The 20895-nt window shown below is 44.0% G+C and overlaps 1 protein-coding gene across 1 annotated transcript; it reads right to left on the bottom strand.

Moving 5' to 3' along the window:
* Positions 1–2441: 2441 nt before the first annotated feature.
* Positions 2442–3531, bottom strand: LOC101430266 (nuclear transcription factor Y subunit beta-like). Its single transcript, XM_012524406.4, has one exon. It carries the CDS (start codon positions 3483–3485, stop codon positions 2868–2870), a length of 618 nt encoding a protein of 205 aa, XP_012379860.1. The 5' UTR covers positions 3486–3531; the 3' UTR covers positions 2442–2867.
* Positions 3532–20895: the final 17364 nt, after the last annotated feature.

The raw sequence follows: 20895 nt of genomic DNA, 5'->3' as shown, positions 1-20895 counted from the left end.
TGATGGCCCAGGGCAGGAGCAGGCATAGCCCTGAGGTAGGTCCTGGAAGCCTGTGCCCTCTGGGCTGAGAGGTGGGGGCTCTGGTGTGGAGGCTGAGTTCTCTGAAGGGAGCCAAAGGCTCTGGGATGAAGGCCTGACTCAGAGGAGATGCTTGATTAAGTGACTTAATGAAGAGATGACTACAAAGAAGGGTCTCTGAAATACTTCTTCATATGACTAATGCTCTGAGCTACTCTCTTTCTAGTGAGAGCAGGGAATGGGTTTAAAGTGCAAGGGTAGAAAGGGAGGCCTGATATGAGGAGGAGTGTACACTTTTGGAGAGAGGACTGCCTACACTGTCAGACAGGCGGATCCTGATCTGCTGAAAGGAATAACCATTTCCTTTCAAGGACAAGGTTATTAGGTGGTAGTGTCCCCTGGTCTGGTTCAGTCCTGCCCTGGTCTGGAGGGAGGACAGAGGGTCTTTGGGTTCGCTGGGGCCTGGGCATCTGCAGAGGCTGCAGCAGGGGTGGGAGATGGACAAGGAAGGGCCCAGGAGGAGGCACTGAAACGGCTGAACACACAGTTCACAGCTCTGCAGAGAAAGTGACTGAGGGAGACTGATTGGCACCCTCTCTGGGACTGTTTAGGGCAATGCTGTCTTGGTGGTTCACCACATAGTCCATTGCTCCCCCTCACTCTCTAGCCCCTGCCAGTTAGGCAGGCTACAAGACGGTCCATCAATGCATGACAGAATAGGACACATGCCCACTATCTCTCCTGGGACATGTAGTGTGGCAGTTCTTAGCCATTGTTTCTTCAATTGTTTGTTACCACAATATAACCTACCCCATCCTGACCAATACACTGCCTAGAAGCAAAGAGAAAGGAAAGTACCCCTCATTATTGTATGAGCAACTATTGCTATGTAACAAATTACTCCAAATCTTAGTTTAGGCTTAAAATAATAATTATTTCACTGATCCTGTTGTTTGGGAATCTAGTTATGATTGAGCTGGGTCCTCTGGCTCAAGGTCTTTAAAAGGCAGAGTCAAGGTGCTGGCTAGGGCTGACATCACCTCCAAGCTCAACCAGGGAAGGGCCTATCTCTAGGCTTACTCACATGAATTTAAGCAAGATTCAGTTCCTCATGGGCTGTTGGACTGTGGGCCTCAGCTCCTTGTTGGCTGGAGGCTGGAGGCTGGAGGCTGCCCTCAGTTCCTTACCATGTGGACTTCTCCATAGGCCAGTTCCCAGTATAGCAGCTGGATTCATCAGCGGGAGTGAGAGAGAGAAAGAGAGCACAGGAGAGAGAGGGAAAAAGAGAGAGTTCAAGCAAGAAGGAAGTGACAGTCTTTTATAACCTGATTTGAGGTGACACCTGATTTGAAGTGACACGCCACCACTTTCACTGCATTCTGTTCATGAGAATCAAATCATTAGGTGGAGCACACACTCAGGGGGAGGGAGTCACTCAAGGCTGTGAATATGAGGAGGCAGCGCTGCAAGGAGCCATTTCAGGAGCTGCCCACTACAGTCATGCAGTTAGTATGTGCCAGAAACTGCCTTAGGTGCTTGGGATACTTAATCTCATTTAATCCATGCGTCATGAGGCAGGTAAGGAAAGTGGAGTTAGCAAATTTAAGTAACCTGTTCCAGGTTACACTCCACTAGTACTAGGATTTGAGCCCAGATTTCCTTAAATTCATTATACTAGGCTGCTCTCCTAGAATCAAGAAAGTATATTGAATGGATTTCATTAAAAATGAGGATTCTGCATTTCTCCCACCTATTCTTTTTTTTTTTTTACATTATCTAAATTTAGTTTATTGCAAAGATCAAGATAGCACACTAGAAGTCAATGGCTTCCATTTCACACCATTCACTCCTAGCACTCACTCTGTTCTTCATTTCATTCACTCACCCATACAAACAGGCTGTATACACAATGTCTGATGTTTCTTGCTTCCATAGTAAAATAGGAAACTTGACATTTCAATTAAAAAGGTAAAATGAGGATATTTACCATCAGACTATAAAACTCCTCTACTGGAAGAGGATACTTTGAAAAAAATCATATACAAAAGGAAAGGGGCATCATTTCAAGAGCACTAGGATTACATTAAACTTAAATGAATTCAATACTCATAATGTAACTTAAAGCAAATCTAGTCTTAACAAAAAGCTCCAATAACTAAGACTATTTTAACAGGCACAACAAACAGTGTAAACACTGTTAACAGGCACCAAGTTCAATAGGGCAGACAATATTTGCTTCTGCATTCACACTTAATTTTTCAGTTACATTTTTTTTTAAATGGTGCTGCTTAAGCTGTGTTTTACCAAAACAAAATATTTTAAATTTTAATAAATACATCAAAAGCTGAAATTCTAGCTAGGTTTTCATGCAAGGTATTATTATAACCAAGACAAACTCAAATTTATAGTAAAGGCAACTTGCATTCAAAACAAACTCTACCCTTATATTTTATTAAAAGGGCAAACATCATGAATTAACCCAGCTGTTTACTTGAATTACAAAAGTAACATGATTCAATATGAAAATAAGAAACTGTCTACAAATCTCTGAGAGTAATAAATCACAATATACAATGCATACAGGAGTCATACAGAGCAACAAACTCTCATACAAAACAAAAATATTTTAATACCTTTAAAATCCAATTTTTTCTTTAAAATCATTCATGAAAAAGATTCTCAAGTCAGAATTAACACCTCAATTAGTCAAGCATCGGGAAGCTACATTACAGCTATTTAATATACAAAGAGACATCTTTCCAACCAGTCGCTTTCTTCTAATGTCTCTGTTCTGGAATCATACAGCCTCTTCCACTTGTCTATACTCCCTGGTCCATCATTTCTTCAGATCATGAAAACTGAATTTGTTGAACACCAGAAATCTGTTGATATGACGTTGTATAAACCATAACATTTTGCTGTTGACCATCTGCAGTTATTAAGCCAGCCGGTAACTGATTAGTAAATGCCTCTTCTGTAAGCTCTTCACTGAGTCCATCTGTAGCTGTGACTGTTCCACCAATTCCTTTCTCTCCTTTCATAGCCTCTCTGAATTTCTGAAGGTATAATTTCAGAGGTTCTACGTAACTGTCAAAGCCTAAGGTAGACATGGCAAAGAGAATATCCTCTCCATTGATTGTCTTCCATTTTTCTTGATGGATTCTTTCACTGGCTTCAGAAGTTATAAAGCTGATGAATTCACTCACACATTCCTGAACACATTCTTTGGCATCTTTTGCAATCTTTCCTGTTTGAGGTATGGCATTTTTCATTATTCTTGCCACATTTGCAATTGGAAGATATATATCTTGTTCTCTGAAACTTTCTTTTGAGCCATTTGTGTCTTCATGATCATTCATGCTGTCCTCAGTATCATCATGAGGCTGTATAACATAATGACTTCCTCCAATATAGTCTGCAGAAATTCCTAGTTGAGAAGCATCTGTTGTAGAACTGTCGCCATCCATCTCCAATGCAGCCCTGGTTGGCTCCCGTCTCCAATCGGCTGTTTGGTTGGACAGCTCTCCCACCTATTCATGATGAGCAAACACTCCTGTTCCCTGTTCCCCTGCCCTAGGCATCTGGAACACTGGGGCCAAGAGTCCTGGAGCCCCCAGCTCTGGAGCACAGGATTCTGGAGGTCACACTTTTCTGAAGCAGATCCAAGGAGATTCTGTCTTGTTTCATGTGAACACAAAGCTAGGAGCTGAGCTGGAAGAGATCTTGTGGGCCTTTGGCTCTGAGTCAAACTACAAGTAATGATGAGTGTCAGAAGAGGGGCAGACGCTCCCGCCTGGGTCAGGCTCCAGGACAAGTACAAGCAGAGGGTCCACGTGCCCAGCGTGATGTCCCTGAGGATTGAGAACCTGACTCTCGAGGACAGTGGGCAGTACTGGGCTCACATCAGCTTCACTGGAGGAAAAGGACTTATCCAGGTGTTCCACCTCGCTGTCTATGGTAAGTGACAACCCCCTCTTACCCCATTCCCATGGCTTGCTGCTTTCCTTTACCCCTAGGTAAACTTAGGCCATCTTTGCAAGATTCCATCCAGATTCCAGCCTTCAGGCTCTATTTTCTCCTAAGTTCTTACAAGTACTGGGCCCTGGGGAGGAGGGTGGCATCTAAAGTCTTGTCTTAATTTTCATGTGGGAGAATTTTAATACCTGCTCATCCTGGTGAAGTCTCATAAGGTTTAACTCAGTGACGCTTTCTCTACTGCTACTTGCTTAATATTTAGCTTTGGGCAAATTGTGCTACCTTTCTGAGCCACAGTTCCTTTACCTGTAAAATGCTCCCACCTTCCTTATAGGGCAATTGCTGGGGGATCAATGAGATAATAGATGGAAAGTGTGATGTGTAATGTGTCCCACACATGTGAGGCCTGTTCCATTCTTCCCTTCCTGCCACAGAGCCTGTCCCCCTCCCCCAGATCCTGGCCAAGCCACCATCCATCACTGCAAGCTGGTGCAATGTCACCCTGGAATGCAGAGCCACAGGGACCACAGAGGACTTGAAGCTGACCTGGGAGAGCAAGGGCTCCTTCACGGTGCTGGAGCAAAGAGGGCCACAGGGACCTGTCACCAACACCTCCACTGTGGTGGTGAGCCTGCCCCTGAGCCCGAGCCAGCCCACCACCAGCATCACCCGTGTGGTCAGCAACTCCATGGACCAGAAAAATGCCACCTTAGACCTGGGGGAAGTCTGTGCCTCTGGTGAGTGCAGCCTGCCCGAGAGAAGGGGTCTCAGAGCTCTGATAGCACTGGGGTCTGCGGGGCTCAGGACTTTTCTCCTATCATGTTTATGAAACACCACCTCCTGCCTGGTCCCCCCACATAGAAGTCTGGGAGTCACATCCAAAACATTTCTCTTTTCAATGACTCTCATGACTACCCTCTCCTCTTCATCCCTTCTGCCCCTTCCAACACTTCTCCCCCATCTTACCCCCACCCCATCAGTCATCCATGTGTGTCCAGAGTGGTATTTTTGAAAAGCCAACCTGATTGTGCTATTCGTCTTTGTACTCTGTGGCAGTCAAAACTTCGGCGCCTCCCTGCAGGGTTCAGGGTTCAAGGGCTCCCCTGCCCATGTTTCTGGCCTCACTTGCACTCTTTTCACCTACCTGCTTGTAGCCGCCTGGATGTGTCCTGCTCTCACAAGCTCCTGGGCCCCTGGTCATGCTCTTACTCTAGCATCAGCCTCCCCGTGCTCCACACCCTTCACCTTCTCTTTGAAGGAGTCCCCACAGCAGGGCAGGCTTCGGGGTGTGTGATCTGAGCAGCCTTCATTATGCGCTTAGAAGAGTCCTATGGTTGGTTTAAAGCTCTGCTACTGCTGTCTTGAAACTTTTCATCATTTTTGGATACCAACCTCCAATATTCATTTCGCACCAGGTGTTGAGAATGGTGTAGCCCCCTGCCCTAAGGCACTACTGCCTTTTGAAGTCACCCCACACGGGAGCCTCGGCCCCTGCTCTGGGCCTCCCTCTTTCACTCCTGAGGTGAGTGGTAATGTGTGCTTGTCCCATTAATAGGTTGGATCACCTTGGGGGCAGGGCCATGTCCTGTTCCTCCTTGCATCCCTATGCCTAGAACAGCTTCTGGCCAAAGTTTGCTTGCAATCAGTGTTTATTGAATGAATGAATGAATGAGTGAGTGAACTTGTCTCCTGTGGCAATCTTTCCCTCTCTGACCAATTCTCCACTTGCTACTCCTCCTGTAAGACTCAGCTTCTATGTCACCTCCTCTAGGAGGCCCTCCCTGAAGACCTGTGTACAAGGTGTAAATCTCCATGACAGCTGTGAACCCTCTGTCTGACAGTTGCTTTTTGCCTGTCAGTCTTCCCTCCTGGGCCATGAGCTCTTCAAGGGCGTGGACCAAATCTTGTTCATCCCAGCATCCCTGACACCAAGCCCGACCTTGTCACCTGGCGTGTGGCTCCCTCCTGCAGCATCTGACCCAGGCCCCCCTGCTTCCCACCTGCTTTCTCTCTCAGTCTCCCCTGATATCTCAAATTCTCTCCTGCCCTAACCTTCCTTCACTCTCTATCTGAGGAAAGCAGGGTCACATGGAGCAGCCAGTGGCAGCCTCCCGGGAGGTGTCCTTGGGGCCTTTGTGGCTGTGCTGTTGGCCCTGGGAGCTGGACTGTGCCTTTGGAAGACACGTGGGAAGAAGAAGATGGAGCCTGTAGGAGGCAGGTTGCACTTCCTCTTTGACCAGACACCCCCCACCTTCAGACCCTGGGCCCCCTTTCCCCTACACCTGGCTGCACAGGGAGTGGGCCCTGCAGAGGGGATGGTGGGTGTGGCCATGGCCTTGAGTTCATGGCAGCGGGGGAGGGATGCAGGTTTCCAAAGCACAGAACAAGCTCTGCTCTGTGCCTCAGGTGCAGGTTTGCAGGAGGACCACAGGGATGATCGTGGTGGCGTCCACTATGCAGAACTGAGCCAGCGGGAGTCTCTGCAGGGTGAGGACAAGGTGAGAGGCAGGAGCAGTAGGTGGCCTGCCTGGGCACTCCCAGGCCACTCCCTGCCCAGCCCGACATTTCCCACACCCAAGCACCTGCTGATTCGGGCCCCATTGTCTCCTTACCTCCTTCTGGACAACCATGGGGAATTACTGAGGAAATTTACAATTGGGGCCAGCATAGTGCTGGGCGCTTTGGAGCTTCATCAGCAGTGTGTGTCAGCAAGCACTGGCTCTATGTAGGTCTCTATCCCTCAGCTGCTCCAGGAACCCTCTGTCTTTCTTTCCCAGGTGGTCAGTGAACAACATCTGGAAGAAAATGAGTCTGTCACTTCTGTCTACAGTGAGGTCCATAACACAGGCCAGGTCATGAAGATAACTTAATTGGAGGAAGCAGGAAAGCTCGGCACTCCTGGGACTGCTCCATACAAAGCCTGATACCCTGTTGATACCTGCTGATCCAGCTCTGACCCAGCTCCTGCTGCCCATGGTCTGCACACCCTGATCCTGTGAACCCAGCTCCCTGGGCACACGCCACCCCGTTCCTTCCTCTGCTCGCCTCTTCTTGCTTCCCCACGTTGCCCTCACACTCAGGATCCTCACCCCTAGTGGGTGAGCTCTCTTCCAATTGTTGGCACAGCTCCCGAAATCCTCCTTCAGAATCCTTTCCCGGGAAGCAGGCATGGCTCAACTGATAGAGCATTCATCTACCGTAGGGAGGGTCCAGGGTTCAAAGCCATGTGGAGAGCTGGCCCACATGCTGTGCTGCCATGCGCAAGGAGTGCCATGCCATGCAGGGGCACCCCCATGTAGGGGTGCCCCCACACAAGGAGTGTGCCCTATAAAGAGAGCTGCCCCACATGAAAAAATTGCAGCCCGCCCAGGAATGGCGCCGCACACACAGAGTGCTGACGCAGCAAGATGATGCAACGAAAAAGAGACACAGTTTCCCAGTGCCACCAGATAATGCAAGCGGACACAGAAGAACACACAGCGAATGAACACAGAGAGCAGACAACGGGGGGGGAGGGGAGGCGGGGGGGGAAGGGAAGAGAAATAAATAAAAATAAATTTAAAATTTTTTTTAAATTGAAAAAAAAAATGAATCCTTTCCCAGAGCAAAGAGCCCACTCTGTACATGTGGCAAATTCCCAAGGGCTCTTCCACGTTACTGGTGTGCCTGGGAACACGAGCCCAGGCATAGTGACTGTGTAGAGGTGCTGACCACGCCACAGTGGAGGGACTTGGGACATGGGTGCTTGATGCTGAGTTGGGACCCATGAAAGCAGCATGGGCGGGTGTGAGCCCACAAAGGGCCTGGCCCAAGGCTTCCTTTGCAGAGTGTGTGTTAGGCTCCCCCCGGGTGGTGGGCAGTGTGTGTCTGCGTGTGTAGTGCACATTATACCCCTGTCGCAGGGCTCTCTTTCCTTGCCACCTGTACTAACCTGGATCTAAGCCTCAGTTTCTGAACCCCAAACTCACTTTGCTGTGGAAGTAGGAAAAGGAAATTATATTATTTCAGGCCTTTCTTTGTCTTTTGTTTCCCAGGAAAGGAACTTGGGAGACCAAAGTTATAGGTTGACTTCTTAGAAAACCAGCCTCAGCTCTTCGCCTGGCCTGGGATAGGGGCACTTAGCAAGAATAGATGAGCAGTGTGCAGAGATCTGGGGTACCTGACTCCATCCCCTCATGGGTGAAGCCTGTGGGAAGGTCTGATCCAGCGCCCTCCAGCCTGTTCTTCTGAGTCCCCAGCCCTCCTCCAGCCCTGCTGGCCCAAGCACTAGGTTGTCCTCCTCTTTGCGCAGGTGCATCCCTCTGTCTAGACTGATGGTTCCTGTTCCCTGCACCTTACTCCCACCCCTGCTTGTTGAAGTTCAACCAATCCTGTCTGAAACCCCTTCCAAGCACCTTTTCCATGGAGCACATCTGGATCCGACAGTTTGGAAATAATCTCTTCTGCCTTTGATCTTCCTGAATACCTTGGATATCATTTAACGTCCTGCTACTGTCTGCCCTGGATTGGAATCATCAGTCTATTCTGCTGGACTTAACCTGGGGCTCCCTCTCAAGAGTAATAGAACTGTAGGAGGCCAGAACCAAGCAGACAAGGACCTCTTACTGTGAAGCATCTGGGCCACCCCCTCTCTGACTCCCACGGGGACATAGCAGAGGGAGACAGCACAAAGCCTACTGATAGTCCCTTTGGTAGCTCCACTTGGAAACAGGGGTGGACGTCATGAGTTCCCATGAACCCACCCGGCCCTATTTCACCTCTGGCCTCATATTGCCTGAGGACTTACTGCAGCCTGCACCTTGGTGTGGGGGTGCTTTTCCCCTTCTGGGGGTTCCTTATCTCTTGCAGCCTCTCCATCCTGCCTTGGGCCCCAGCTCTTGTGTCACAGCTGGGCTGATGCTGGCTCTGGTGCTCTGAACATCTGTGGCTTGTCCAGTGGCCAAGATACCTGGGCCTCTTGGTTACCCGTTAAGTTCAGCTCAGCTACCTCATCTCTAACCTCTAAAAGCAAAGCCTGAATGTGGTCCCTGGTAAGGGCTGGAGCACTGTAGCAGTTTGATATTGTTTATGAATTCCAAAAATAGATATTGAATTATGTTTGTGAACTGGTCTGTTCCTCTGGGCCTATTAGATTGGATTGGATTCAGAGGTTTCACTTTACTTGATTAAATTATGATTAAGTCTTTGATTGGGGTGTTGGGTCCCTGCCCTCTTTGTGGGCAGAGACTCTCAGAGAAACCACACCACAGTGAAGGGAGGTTGGAGTTTTGATCCTGGAGCCTGGGAAGTAAAAACACACAGTGAAGCAGGTACGTGAGAAAGGAAAGAAGGCTCAAATGAACACAGCAGAGGCCCTGGAAGGAGAGAGGAGCCATTTGCCTGATACTCTACAGCTGGCCTTGTGGAGAGAGCGGAGGAGCTGAGCCTGGAGAGAAACAAGCCCCAGGGAAGAGAGGAACCCAGGAAGCCTGTACCCTTGCAAACCTCGGCAGCTATCTTGCTCCAACACATGGCAACAGGCTTTTGTGAGGGAAGTAACTTATGCTTTATGGCCTGGTAACTGTAGGCTTCTACCCCAAATAAATATCCTTTATAAAAGCCAACAAATTTCTGGTATTTTGCATCTGAAACAATGTTAGGAGCTTGATGAATGACTGGTTCTAACTTTTATATTTAGGTCCTTGATCCATTATGAGTTAATTTTTGCATAGGTGTGAGATAGTGGTCCTCCTTTTTTCTTTTGGCTATGGATATCCAGTTCTCCCAGAACCATCTGTAGACTGTTCTGACCTAGTTGGGTTGGTTTGATAGCCTTGTCAAAAATCACTTGACTTTAGATGTGAGGGTCTATTTCTAAATTATCAGTTTGGTTCCATTGGTCAATATATCTAACTTTATGCCAGAGCCATGCTGTTTTTGGTTTGTTTGGTTGGTTGGTTTTTACCACTATGGCTAAGCAATGTGCTTTAAAGTCAGGAAGTGAGAGTTCTCCAACCTCCTTCTTTTTAAAGACATTTTTGGGGAAGCAGACTTGGCCCAATGGATAGGGCATCCACCTACCACATGGGAGATCCGTGGTTCAAACCCTTTGGCCCCTGTGGAGCTGGCCCATGCACAGTGCTGATGCACACAAGGAGTGCCATGCCATGCAGGGGTGTTCCCGCGTAGGGCAGCCCCACACGCAAGGAGAGCGCCCCGTAAGGAGAGCTGCCCAGCGTGAAAGAAAGTGCAGTCTGCCCAAGAATGGTGCTGCACACATGGAGAGCTGGCACAACAAAATGATGCAACAAAAAGAAACACAAATTCCTGGTGCTGCTGATAAGGATAGAAGTGGTCACAGAAGAACACACAGCAAATGGACACAGAGAGCAGACAACTGGGGAGGGGGGGTGGGGAAGGGGAGAGAAATAAATTTAAAAATAAAACAAAAATAAATTAAAAATAAATTTTAAAATAAAGACATTTTTGGCTCTTTCCCTTCCAAATAAATTTGATAATTGGCTTTTCCATTTCTGCAAAAAAGGCTGTTGGGATTTTTAGTGGGAGTGCATTGAATCTATAAATCAGTTTGGATAAAATTGACACCTTAACAATATTTAGTCTTCTAATCCATGAACATGGAATGTCCTTCCATTTATTTAAGACTTCCTCAGTTTCTTTTAGCAATGTTTTTTAGTTTTCTGAATGCAGGTCCTTTTTGTCCTGGTTAAGTTTATTCCCAAATATTTGATTATTTTAGTTGCTATTATAAATGGAATTTTTTTCTGATTTCCTCCTCAGATTGTTCATCAGTAGTGTACAGAAACACTAATGATTTTTGCTTATTAATCTTCTATCCCATCTCTTTGCTGAACTTATCTATTAGTTCTAGTAGCTTTGAATGGAATTTTCAGGAGATTCTAGACATAGGATAACATTGTCAGTGAATAGCAAGTTTTACTTCTTCCTTTCCTATTTGGGTGACTTTATGCCTTTATCTAGTCCCACTGCTCTAGCTAGAACTTCTAGCATAATATTGAATAACAATGGTGACAGGGGCATCCTTGTCTTCTTCCTAAATTATACTCCATGATCGTGGGGTTTTTTCCCAGGTATGCACTTTTCCATATTGAGAAAGCTTCCTTATATTCCTATCTTTTGGAGTGTTTTTATCAAGAAAGCAAGCTGTATTTTGTCAAATGACTTTTCTGCGTCAATTGAGAGACTCATGTTATTTTTCACTTTCAATTTATTAATGTGGTTTATTACACTAATTTTTTTTATCTTGTGTTGAACCACCCTTGCATACCTGAGGAAAAAAACTCACTTGATCATGTTGTATAATTCTTTTAATGTGCTTTTGGATTCGGTTTGCAAGTATTTTGTTGAGGATTTTTGCATCTATATTCATTAGAGATATTGGTCTGTAATTTTCTTTTTTCGTAGTATCCCTCCCTAGTTTTGGTATTAGGGTGATGTTGGCTTCATAGAATGAGTTTGGTAATGTTATTTCCTGTTTAATTTTTTGGAAGAGGTTGAGCAAGACTGGTATTAGATCGTCTTTGAATGATTGTTAGAATTCATCTGTGAAGCCATTTGTCCTGGGCTTATCATCTTTGGAAGGTTTCTGCTGACTGTTCAATCTCTGTACTTGTGATTGGTTTGCTGAAGCCTTCTATTTCTTCTAGGGTCAATGTAGGTTGTTCATGTGTTTCTAGGAATTTGTCCATCTCGTCCACACCATCTAATTTTTGGTGTACAGTTGTTCATAGTATCCTCTTAAGATCTCTCTTAGTTCTGCAGGGTCAGTGGTAGTGATCCCCCTCTCATTTCTGATTTTATTTATTTGCATCTTCTCTCTTTTTTTCTTTGTCAGTCTAGCTAAGGGTTTGTTGATTTTATTCTCAAAGAACTAATTTTTTATTTTGTTGATTCTCTCTTTTGTTTTTTGTTGTTGTTGTTCTCAATTTCATTTATTTCTGCTCTCATCTTTACTATTTCTTTCCTTTGATTTGATTTGATTGATTTGATTTGGGATTAATTTGCTTTTTCTAGTTCCTCCAGGTGTTCACTGAGGTCTTCGATTTTAGCTCTTCCTTCTTTTTTAATGAAAGCATTGAGGGCTATAAATCTCTCTCTCAGCACTGCCTTTGTGGTGTTCCATTGGTTTTGACATATTGTATTCTTTTCATTCATCTCAAGATATTTACTGTATTCTTTTACAATTTCTTCTTTGACCCACTGATTATTTATGAATGTGTTGTTTACTCTCCATATTTTTATGAATTTTTCCTTTTTCCATCCATTACTGATTTCCAGTTTCGTGTCATTATGATCAGAGAAAATGTTTTGTATATAATTTCAATCTTTTTTAATGTATTAAGACCTGTCTTATGACCCAACATATGGTCTATCCAGGAGAAGGATCCCTGAGCACCTGAAAAGAATGTATATCCTGCTGTTTTTGGATACAATGCTCTATAAATGTCTGTTAGGTCTAGTTCATTCATCATATTTTTATTCAGACTCTCTGGTTCTTTATTTATCCTCTGTTCAGCTGTTCTACCCAATGCTGAGAGTTATGTGTTGAAGTCTCCAACTATTATTGTAGAGGCATCTATTTCTCCCTTCAGTTTTGTCAGTATGTGCCTCATATATCTTGGGGCAGTCAAGTTAGGTGCATAAATATTTATTATAGTTATTTCTTCTTGGTGAATTGCCCCCTTTTATTAATATAAAATGCCATTCTTTATCCCTTATAATAATTTTGCATTTAAAATCTATTTTGTCCAATATTAGTGTCACTACTCCAGCCCTTTTTTGTTTACTATTTGTGTGGAATATCTTTTTTCAACCTTGTTGTTTCCTTACATCTGAGATGAGTCTCTTATAGACAGCACATAGATGGTTCATATTTTTTTTATCAATTCTATCAGTCTATATCTTTTGATTGGGGAATTCAAGCCATTAACATTCAATGTTATTACCGTAAAGACATTATTTACTTTGTCCATCTTATCTTTTGGCTTTCTGGTGTCATATCTTACTATTGTCTGTCCTTTTATCCTTTAATTTACCTTTCCTAGTAATCTTCATTTCTATACTCTTGCCCTTCTTTTTTTCTTTCAGGCTATAACACTCCCTTTAGTATCTCTTGTCATTCTCGTCTTTCGGTAACATATGCTCTCTGTTTTTGTTTGTCTGCAAAGACTTTAAACTTACCCTCATTTCTGAAGGACGATTTTGCCAGATACAAAATTCTTCTCTTTCAGTATTTGAAATACATCATACCACTTTCTTCTCTCTACCATGGTTTCTGGTGAGAGATTGGCAATTAATCTTATTGAGAGGTATTTAATCTGCCCTTTTCCATTCTCTTTTCCTTCTGAGACACTGATAATACATATATTTGTGCATTTCACTTTATGCCCTGAGACCCTGTTCCATTTTTTCCAGTCATTTCTCTTTCTGTTCTGTCTTTTCCAGTTCAGATGTTTTGTCCTCAAAATCACTAATTATATCTTTGAGCAATTCATAACTGCTGTTATGTGCCTATAATTATTTTAATCCCATCCATCATGTTTTTCATTCCTATAAGCTCTGTTACCTTTCTTTGCAGGCTTTCAAATTGTCCCTTTTTTTTTAAAGATTCATTTATTTATCCCCCCCTTCATTGTTTGCAGTCACTGTCTTCTCTCTGTGGCCATTTGCTTTGTGTTCTTCTTTGTCTGCTTGTCTTCTCTTTAGGTGGTACCAGGAATTGATCCCGGGACCTTTCAGAGCGAGAGAGAGGTGCTCAATCTTTTGCACCACCTCAGCTCCCTAGTCTATTGTGCCTCTTATTGTCATTCCTCTGTGTCTCTTTTTGTTATATCATCTAGCTGCGTCAGACTTCTGCATGGGCCAGCACTCCTGAGTGGGCCAGCATGCCACATGGGTCAGCACTCCATGTGAGCCAGCTCTCCACTCAGGCCAGCTCTCCACTCAGGCCAGCTTGCCTTCACCAGAAAGCCCCAGGAATTGAACCCTGGACTTCCTATATGATAGAAGGGAGCCCAATCACTTGAGCCACATCCACTTTCCTCAAATTGTTCTTTATGCTCACCCAGTGTTCTCTTAATATCCTTTATCTCTTTAGTCATATTTTCCTTAAAATTTTTAAATTGATTTGGGGGATTTGTGTGATTATCATTGATTAGCTGTCTTAAATCCTGTATTGCTTCATGATATTTGGTTGTGGTTTTTTTTGCCTGGGATATCTCTTCTTGTTTCCTAGTATGACTTGTCATTTTTTTGCTGATGTATAGGCATCTGAATATGTTGGTGAATTTATTCTGGTGGTCAATTTCTCTCTCTTGCCTAGTGTGTGTATTTTTTTTCACAGCTCTTCTTTGATTTTTGGTTGAACATATTTTGTGTATTTAAAATTGACCAGCTTAAGTTATCAAAATTGGGCAAGGAACTCATTAATGGGGCACAGATCTTCTCCCAGGAGTTCCAGCCAAGAGAGACTTGGCAGTTTTTGTTCTTGCAGTTTCCCTACCAGCCAGCAGATGGGGCTCATCAGTGAACATAGAAGGTTTTCTTCATCCCCAGCTTGCCTATGTTTCCGGTCTGACTAGAGCAGAGATTCGAAGTGGTCTCTGCTGGCCAAATTCATTGAAGAGAAACCACTCTCTGCCGTCTGCTGCACCCCCCCTCTTCCCAGGGAGGAAGACATCCGGTCCTCTCTCAGTTACCTGCAGTGGGCCAGGGGTTTTATAAAGGCTGCATGCCTTGAGGGTGGGGGGTAGGTGACCTTCCTGTGGGACTTTAGTCATTCATAGTTGTTGTTTCAGGTTCTTCATCTTTCTACGGGTTTGAGCAGCACCATCCCGGTCTGCTGACCCCCAAAGCAGGTCCCTCACACAGCTTTTGGCCCTTTCTCTGTTTTTTTGTGAGAGAGTTGAGCCCTGCCTACCTATTCTAACACCATTTTCCCCAGACAGAAGTCTCCCTGACTCTTTTACTTTTAACATAACTACAATATCATTATTGAACCAAAAAATTCACAGTGATTCCTTATATCACCAAATATACTATGTTCAATTTTTAATGTTATCACAAAGGTCATACGATTTTTTAAAACAATTTGTTTTAATTAGAATCCATTAAGCCCACACAGTATGTTGGGTGAGGTGTCCTTTTAAATCTTTTAATCTATAGGTGCCCCTTCATATCTCTCTCTTGCTCGCTCATTCTCTCACTCTCTTGGTTTATTTTCCTCTCTTCTTCCATCCTTTCTTTCTGGAAGTTTATTTGTTAAAGAAACTTGGTGCTTATAGTTTCCCACAGTCTGCCTTTTGCTAATTTCATCCCAATGGTGTCCTTTCAGCAAGATTATTTCATAGTGTTATGCTTTCCTTAGAAGACACATAAGTTCTGGCACTCTCTCTTCATACGCTCATTTACGATCAATGTCTATATCCAACTCACTGGGAGTTATATAGTATTGCTATCCTAATTCTATCACACCTTCATTTATTAGATGGGATGCTTCTATAAAGATAAACTCCCCCTCATTTATGATTAGTAACCCATTGGTACATTTCATATAGGAAAAACAGGATATAAATGTGTTGATTTACCTTTATTGACCAGTTCTCAATGAAATGAGTTGGGGGAAGCAGACTTGGCCCAGTGGTTAGGGTGTCAGTCTACCACATGGGAGGTCCGTGGTTTAAACCCCGGGCCTCCTTGACCCATGTGGAGCTGGCCCATGCACAGTGCTGATGCGCGCAAGGAGTGCCCTGCCACGCAGGGCTGTCCCCCGCATAGGGGAGCCCCACGCGCAGGGAGTGCGCCCCGTAAGGAGAGCTGCCCAGCGCGAAAGAAAGTGCAGCCTGCCCAGGAATGGTGCCGTACACACAGAGAGCAGACACAACAAGATGACGCAACAAAAAGAGACACAGATTCCCGTGCCGCTGACAACAGAAGCGGACAAAGAAAAACACGCAGCAAATAGACACTGAGAACAGACAACTGGGGTGGGGGGAGGGAGGGGAGAGAAATAAATAAATAAATCTTTAAAAAAATAAATAAATGAGGTGGTCTCCCAGAATCCTTCAAGTGATCGTTTTGTTTGCTTTGTTGTTGTTATTGTTGTTTATCATTAAGAATGCATAGATTTAAACACATCTGTTGTTTCAATCTACTGTAATTTTTATTCCTACTCATCCTTAAAGTTTCCTCTTTGACCAATACGAGCCTTTTCAACTTGGTTCCTGAATCTCTGATGAAATTTTTTTCTTAGTCTTTGCTTTTCTGCAGACTCACTATGATATGTCTGAGTTTTTTAATATCTCCTGAAATTTGTTGCTGTTGTTTAATCTCTGAGTTGATGTCTTTAATTGGTTTTGAAATTTTCTCAGCCATTTTCTCTTCAGTTATTGCCTTTGCCTCTTTTTCTCTCTCCTTCCTTTCTGGTACTTCCAATTAAACATATATTGATTGTGGGAAGATGGTGGAGTAGAGAGCTCGAGTTCTCAGTCCTTCACCCAGAACAACTATTAAACAGGCAGGAACTATGTGAAACAACTATTTTGAAACTCTAGAGGCCAGAAGAACACTGTGCAGCATTCAGGAATGAGCAGGAGGAAAAGGCTGATAAATTATGGTAAAGAACAGCGAATTGTTCTCTCTGAGTGGCAGCAGCTACCAGCAACCACCCAGCATTCTCATCAGGCCACTGTGGGGTCCAGCCCCTGACTAGCTCACTGGAGACAGAAAGGGACATAAAATTCCTCTTTCCCAAGAACACAGCTTCTGATTAGCAACTTCAGATTGCTGGGGGCCTGGCTCTGAGGGGGGCCATTGTTTCAACCACCCTACCCAGGGCAGAGGAGACTTAAAGATGCCAACTTCCTCAAGGCTGTGAGGGACAGTTAGTTGAAGGGCTGCATTTGCTGGCAGGCCAAGAAAAGCTCAGCTTTGGGGAGGCATGGAAGAAGTTCTTAGTGCCCTTCCTGATTCCCTGATTCCCTCCCCAAGACATTTCTGAGACGTCTGTTCCCCTGTAGTGGACCCCTGGCCCTTTTTATGCTGGGAAAGGTTGACTTGAGAAACCAACTTCCAGAATGCTCTTCCTCCCAGAATTTCCCTCCAGGCAAAAGCAGCTTGAGACAATGGAAGGAGTGTAACAAACTATACAGGCAGGTCTTGGGGAAAGGCCTGCCAGCTTCAAACACCTGGGAGAGGGAGGTCTGTCTCCTGGGAAACAGAGCGTATAACCAAACTCCTGTAAACAGGGAACTCCAAAGCAATTAAGAAGCAAAAGCCCAGGACAAACACCTAACCAGTAAGACAGGGAAAACCCTGCATTCTGCATTCACCTTGGGCAGACCTTCCTGATAGGAGGGCTGGAGCTCAAGGAAATCTCTTATCACCAGCTGGTTACACAGTCAAGAAAGAGACATCTCAGGGAATAAATCCCAAGGTTAACATTTTAGAATATTAAAATGTACAATGTGCAACAAAAGAATACAAGCCAAAGAAACAGGAAATGATGGCCCATCCAAAGGAAGAGGATAAAAATACAGAAAACACCAACGAAGCAGATGAGAATGTGGACAAATTGAAAAAGGTCTTTTCAAAATGATCTTTAAAATGTTCAAGATGGTGAACAAAAATATAAAGAACAGGATATCAGGAAAACAATGAGTAAACAATATGAGAATCTTAGTAAAGCGGTAAAAATTTTAAAAAAGAAACAAACAGAACTAGTGGAGTTGAAGACCACAATTACTGAAAGGAATAATTCTCTGGAGGATTTCAAGAGCTGACCAGAACTGTCAGAAGAAGGAATCAGGGAGCACGAAGACAAGACACTTGAAACAGTCAGGCTGAGAAGCCAAAAGAAAAGAGAATTAGAAATTGCAAAAATAGCCTAACTCACCCCTGGGACACCATCAAGCTTACCATCATGGGACTCAAAGAAGAAGAAAAAAAAGGGGCAGAAGGAATATTCAAAGAAATAATCACAGAGAACTTCCAAACTTAGCAAAAAAACCATGAATATACATATCCAGGAAGCCCAGAGACATCAAACATGATAAACATGAAGAAAACTATACCCTGTCATATATTTTTTTTCTTTTTACATATTAATACTATATTTACTGAAACCGATGTACAGATATTGAGACAATAGCTTTCGAACAAGGTAACATTTGGGTTTACATTGTGCTTTATATTTAGACTATACAATTTTCTAAATTTTTAGTTATCTTATGTTTTACATTATGATTTACATTTTAGCCTATCAGCCCCTATGTATTTTTTTAATTTTTTTGTCTTTATTTGATTTTTTAATGTTACATTCAAAAAATATGAGGTCCTCATATACCCCCTACTCCCCTGCTCCCACTCCTCCCTCCATAACAACAACCTCCTCCATCATCATGAGACATTCATTGCATTTGATGAATACATCTCTGAGCACGGCTGCACCTCTTGGTCAGTGGTCCACACCATAACCAACACTCGCCCACAGTCCACCCAGTGGGCCATGGGAGGACATACAATGTCCGGTAACTGTCCCTGCAGCACCACCCGGGACAACTCCAACCCTCAAAAATGCCTCCACATCTCATCTCTTCCTCCCATTCCCTACCCCCAGCAGCCACCATGGCCACTTTCTCCACACCAATGCCACATTTTCTTTGATTACTAATCACAATAGTTCATGAATAGAATATCAGTAAGTCCACTCTAATCCATACTCTATTCCTCCATCTTGTCGACCTTAGAATGGTTGTGTCCACTCCACATCTATATCAAGAAGGGGCTTAGATTCTACATGGATGCTGGATGCAATTCTCCTGCTTTCAGTTGTAGGCACTCTTGGCTCCCTGGTATGGTGGTTGACCTTCTTCAACTCCATGTTAGCTGAGTGGGGTAAGTCCCATAAACCAGAGTGTAAGAATTGCAAGTCTTTTGAGGCTCAGGGCCTGGCTATCATATGGTCAGTCCAGAGATTCAGGTCCCCTGGATATACATTAAACCCCAGCATCAACTACAGTTCTGATAAAAGTAACCGGAGAGGCTTGTGGACAAAGATCACATCAGAGTCCAGCTCCATCACACAGAAACACAAACTCCAAAGTAGGCCCAACTGACATGGCACTGAACTCCATCTGCCATGACCATAGAACCTTGGGTCTCTGTAGCCCTCAGAATAACCAATACCTGAGGTTGTATCTACTTTATCTGTCTCTGGGACTCTGCTGAGGTGTGCATAAGGGCAACCCCTCTGCTAACCTCCTGGCTCTTTTTGGAGACTCATAGCCATATAAACTCATTTGTCCTTTCCATTTCCCCCTTTTATTCAGGTCAAAAAGCATTTTTAACTCCTGGTATTATATGTAGACTGAGATATTCTGCTGGTCCATGTTGACCCTTTTATTCAAGGTCATTTTCTAGTTACATCATCAGATGGTACTTGGTAGTAATCCCTTGGCTCCAGGGAGGCTCATCCCTGGGAGTCATGTCCCACGCTGGGGGGAAGGCAATACATTTACATGCTGAGCTTGGCTTAGAGACTGGCCACTTTGAGCAACACAGAAGCTCTCAGGAGGTAACTCTTAGGCACCCTGCAGCTCTAGGCTTTATTCTTATTTCAGGTGCACAGGCTTACAAGCATAGTCATTAGTATCAAGGATTCATTGTTGGACCTTCCTTCTTTTTTGGTCTTTGCCTTTGCACTTGGGGGATTATTGCTGTTCCTTTAGGGAATATGATAGAGATCCCCTGGCTAGGAACTCAGCACTCTCTCAGTTGTTGTTTTTAATTGTAACCACTATGAAAATATCCAAACATTTTTATGTACCCTGGATATATGCCCTGGAGAACTCCCTGTCATGTATTAATCATACTATTGAATGCAAAGGACAGGGAGAGAGTTCTGAAAGCTGCAAGAGAAAAACAATGTGTTCCAAGGGAGTCCTAATTAGACTGGGTGCTGATTTCTCATCAGAAATCATGGACACAAGAAAGCAATGGGTTGAAATATGTAAAGTGCTAAAAGAAAACAACTGCGAGTGAAGAATTTTATATCTGGTTAGACTTTCTTTCAAAAATTAGGAAGAGATTAAGGCATTCCCAGTGTGACAGTTTGAGATTAATTTCTGAATGTCAAAAAGAGAAAGATTATGTTTGTAAACTAATCTATTCTGGCTGTGATACCGATTGATTTTTTTCAATTCAGTGAGGGGCCTCTGATAAAGTTTACTTAATAGAATGAATTTAGAGCTTCTGAACTGGGCTACATCAGTAAGGCCTAACTCAGGTTGAGACCCCGCTCCCTTAGTGGGCCAATATACATGGACACTCACACAAGAAGACATACAATGGCTCAAGTGATAAAGCTTCTGCCTACCATATGGGAGGACCCAGGTGCAATCCCTGGAGCCTACTGGTGAAAAAGAAGAAGAGAAAGCATGCCTGCATGGCAAGCCAGTGCCCACATGAGTGTCCGAATGATGAGCAAGTGCCCGCTCAAGTACCTGCATGAGTGCCCACGTGGTGAGCCACTGCCTCACACAAGTGAGTCATGCAACTAGATGATGTCTCATCAGAAGAGAGACAAGGGGAGGGTCAAGAAGAAGTGCAGCAGAAACCAGGAACTGAGGTAGTACAATTGACAGGGAACCTCTTTCCCCATCAGAGGTCTCCAGGACCAAATCCCAGTGAATCCTTGAGGAGAGAAAATGAGAAGAGAAGACAACAAAACAGACAGCAAAAACAGCAGGGCAGGAGGAGGGGAAAGGGGAAAATAAATAAATAAATACATAAATACATAAATATTTTAAAAAAAGAAGAAGACAAGAAGAGAGAATTTTGTCATTCTGCTCATCATGTTACAGAAAGGAGAAGGTTCAAACAGCT

Source organism: Dasypus novemcinctus, chromosome 13 (genome assembly GCF_030445035.2).
Source record: "Dasypus novemcinctus isolate mDasNov1 chromosome 13, mDasNov1.1.hap2, whole genome shotgun sequence".
In the NCBI taxonomy this organism is placed as follows: Eukaryota; Metazoa; Chordata; class Mammalia; order Cingulata; family Dasypodidae; genus Dasypus; species Dasypus novemcinctus.
The sequence above is the reverse complement of the archived record's forward strand: the minus strand, read 5'-3'. Positions and strand labels throughout refer to the sequence as shown.